Source organism: Aethalodelphis obliquidens, unplaced genomic scaffold (genome assembly GCF_003676395.1).
Source record: "Aethalodelphis obliquidens isolate GAN/ISIS:26980383/991018 unplaced genomic scaffold, ASM367639v1 scaffold53, whole genome shotgun sequence".
Taxonomy (NCBI): Eukaryota; Metazoa; Chordata; class Mammalia; order Artiodactyla; family Delphinidae; genus Aethalodelphis; species Aethalodelphis obliquidens.
In genome coordinates this window covers 3,691,966-3,695,148 of record NW_020837997.1, presented here as the reverse complement: position 1 = coordinate 3,695,148, position 3,183 = coordinate 3,691,966, and the positions used below count along the sequence as shown (strand labels likewise).

The 3,183-nt window shown below is 52.4% G+C and overlaps 2 protein-coding genes across 2 annotated transcripts in view; both read left to right on the top strand.

Moving 5' to 3' along the window:
• The window catches only part of TM6SF2 (transmembrane 6 superfamily member 2), a 10,806-nt gene extending 9,173 nt beyond the window's left edge, over nucleotides 1–1,633 (top strand). Inside the window, exon 10 of the mRNA XM_027084820.1 lies at nucleotides 1,142–1,633. Within this exon, the coding sequence (XP_026940621.1) occupies nucleotides 1,142–1,348 (207 nt within the window). The 3' untranslated portion in view covers nucleotides 1,349–1,633. The remainder of the gene's footprint in view (nucleotides 1–1,141) is intronic.
• HAPLN4 (hyaluronan and proteoglycan link protein 4) overlaps nucleotides 1,468–3,183 on the top strand; it is a 7,970-nt gene continuing 6,254 nt past the window's right edge. The window contains exons 1-2 of the mRNA XM_027085838.1: nucleotides 1,468–1,481; nucleotides 2,791–2,903. Coding sequence (XP_026941639.1) covers nucleotides 1,468–1,481; nucleotides 2,791–2,903 — 127 coding nt within the window. The remainder of the gene's footprint in view (nucleotides 1,482–2,790; nucleotides 2,904–3,183) is intronic.

The window sequence follows — 3,183 nt, the reverse complement described above, 5'->3', positions numbered from 1 at the left end:
AAAAAAAAAAAAAAAAAAAAAAAAAAAAAAAAAAAAAGGGCTTGTCTAACACTGTGCTAAGAGAGTTGACCAAACTTCAATTTGACTTCCACTTGAACTAGGTTGTAGTTTGGGTCCATAAAGATGACCCCAGCCCTCATGCTGAGTCTTTGCTCAAGAAAATGTGATCCTGCCAAACCACAAAATGTACATTGTCTAACCCACCTTGCCAAACCATTTTCAGTAATTTTTCTACTTACCCCTTTTGTAATTTTCCATTTCTTTTTTTTTCAAATAAATGTTTCTTTTTTTTTTTTTTTTTTGAGCTCTGGAAAGATATTACTTTTTTTTTAAAATTTTATTTTATTTATTTTTTTATACAGTAAGTTCTTATTAGTTATCCATTTTGTACATATTAGTGTATAAATGTCAATCCCAATCTCCCAATTCATCACACACACCCCCGGGGGCATAGGCTTTGATGTATGGGTATGAGTTCTTCAGGCAGGGAAGGGCATTCCAGGAATGGTAACAGCATAAGGATATGCACAGAGGGGGACAGTGATTTAGAGTCCCATAATGTGGGTAAAGGCAGAGACAAGATAAATTGACAGTTAGGTGCTAAGGGCTTTGAACTCTGGGCTTGGGGGCTTATGCTGAGAACAATGGGGAGCTGTAGAAGGTGTCTGAGCAGTGGAGGGCCCAGTCAGAGCTGGGGGCATGTTTCTGGGTTTCTGATGGGAAGTGATAAAGGCTGGGTCCTGGCCAGGGCAGTGGGACCAGGGGGACATCCATTAGATATATTATTATTTTATCGATTAGGGGTAGAATTGAGAGGATTTGTATCGAGGCTGCCTGGGGTGGGGAAGACCGGGAGCTGGACTCAGGGCAGAGAAATAGGGTTCAGGGTCCAGCAGACCCTGAAGATCGTTCTAGTTAGGCAGCTGGGGAGAGGCTTACAGATAGATGGACGAGGATAGACAGGACATGTGGGGACAGGGATATTTAGAGACAGATGGATTGAAGAGGGGAGACAGGTAGGTCAGCAGAGCCAGTGAGATAGAGAAGGGGATATTTTGAGCTCCCCAGGGTGGGATGCTGGTGACGCTGGGGCTTGTTCTCTCCTGGTCTGTGACATCCATCCTCCCTTTTTCGCCACCAGGCACAGTTCTCACACATGGGTGCTTCCATGCACCTGCGCACGCCCTTCACCTACCGTCTGCCTGAGGATGCCTGGGCCAGCTTCTTCGTGTGCAACCTACTGTATGCTCTGGGGCCTCACTTGCTGGCCTACCGCTGCCTGTGGAGCCCTGCCTTCTTCCTACGCCCGCTTCCTGGCCCCCCAGCCCACCATGAGAAGCAGCACTGAGGGGGCTGTGGGACTCCCCAAGATCCTGTTTACATACCCAGCTGGCCCTGCCCCTGGAAGGGGGGGGTTGGGTTTTTTAGAGGCAGGAGGTGTGTCTCTGGGTGCCTTCGGTCCTGGCTATGGTGATTTCAGGGTGGGATGGGGGGGGGCCCAAGGTCCAGGTGTTCCAGCAGAGAAGGCCACGGCCATGCTCAGCTGTCACCTCACCCAAACTCCACACTGGCACCCTCCCGGAATTTATCCATCATCCCCCCCCATGGATCCTTTCAGTAAAATTCCTTTTGACGCATAAAATGTTGCTCTGAGTGTTTCAGGGGGCAGGGGCAAGGGACCCTCTCCTCCGAACCCACGAGGGCCCACTCATCACTGCCAGAATAGTCATCAGGAGCTGGAGGTGCCGGACAGCAGAAGTCTACCTCTGGTTGGTGTGCCCAGCCCCATCTTCCAGGTAGGGAAAACTGAGGCTCAAAGAGGACCAGAGACCTGCCTGAGGGCACAATCAGGAGAGAAGGGTCCAAAGTCTAAGCTCCACCAATAAATTATAATAACTAACAGTGTGGCACAGTTATTAAGCACCTACCATATACCAGGCCAATGGCTAACCTCAAATGCTACATGCTGGATCTCACCGCATATTCCAGATGGGGAAACTGAGCCTGCAGGAGGTGAATGTCCTGGTCCCAAGTCACGCCTCCTGGATGCAGCTGAGTCAGGCAACGAGCCCCAGCCCCTTCAACCACAGACCCCATAAACCTGCCTCTGCTGTCTGACGGGCTTATATTTGGGGGAAACTGAAGCTGGGGAGGCAGCCAAGAAGCTGGGAGAAGGGCTCATTGCCTCCTGGTTCGATTTTTGAACTTGAGTGCAGGTTCAGGTTCAGGGGTAACTCCTGCCCAGACCACTCTGGGTCAGGGGGTTGATCCCCCTGCTCCCTGCCCTTACCAACACTTATTAGGCACCTATGTCTAGCCATTAGATCTTCACGAAAGACCCAGCACTCCATATCTCAGACGTGGAAACTGAGGCATAGAGTGAGGGGCAGAGTCCCTCTGCAGAGTGTATGGTTGTTGTAGGGCCCGCATCCCGCAGAGTGAGCACCCTTTGGCTGCTGGGGCCCAGGACCCTTTGATGGTCACCCAGTGACAGATGGGAAAACTGAGGCATGCAAGCCAAGCCCCTTTCCCAGGTTACTCAGCCCCCCTGCCCACGCAGGGCATCATCAGGCTCCCCCCTCCTCCATTTTAAAGAGCGTTAAACTGAGACCCAGAAAGTTTCCTCCGGTGGCCCAAAGTCAGCCAGCAGGGAGGCTGGTACCTGGCTTTGAACTCACTGTTCAGGGCAGTCCTTCCTCCGTCTGTGCCCATCATCACCTCTCCCCCAGCAGGCGCCACCACGTCCCCTTTAACGCCCCCCCCCCGTCCACCTCCCTCCTCCCCTTGCAGGCAGACGCCGGGATTGCGCCGCCTGCAGGGACCTGCCCAGTCCTTCCTGCGTGTGCAGGGAGCGCAGTCCCGGCACATAGGGGCCGCTGGTCGGGGGCCGCACCGGCAGAATGGTGAGTGGGGCTGTGGGTTCGGTAGGTCCTTCTCTGGGATTCTGTCTCTGTGTCTCTGATCTACCTCCCTCAGTGTTTCTCTCTTCAGTCCCTCTCGCCTTCTCATCTCTCCCATCTCTCTGTCTCTCACCTGTATCTCTTTCCCTCCCACTCTCTCCCTCTCTGCTTCTCCTTCTCTTATTCTATGTCTCTCCCTACTTTTCTCTCCCTTTTTTTGGGGGGGGGTCCCTTTACTCTCCCTCTCTCTGAGTCTCTCTGTCTTTCCCTACCCCCCCATCTC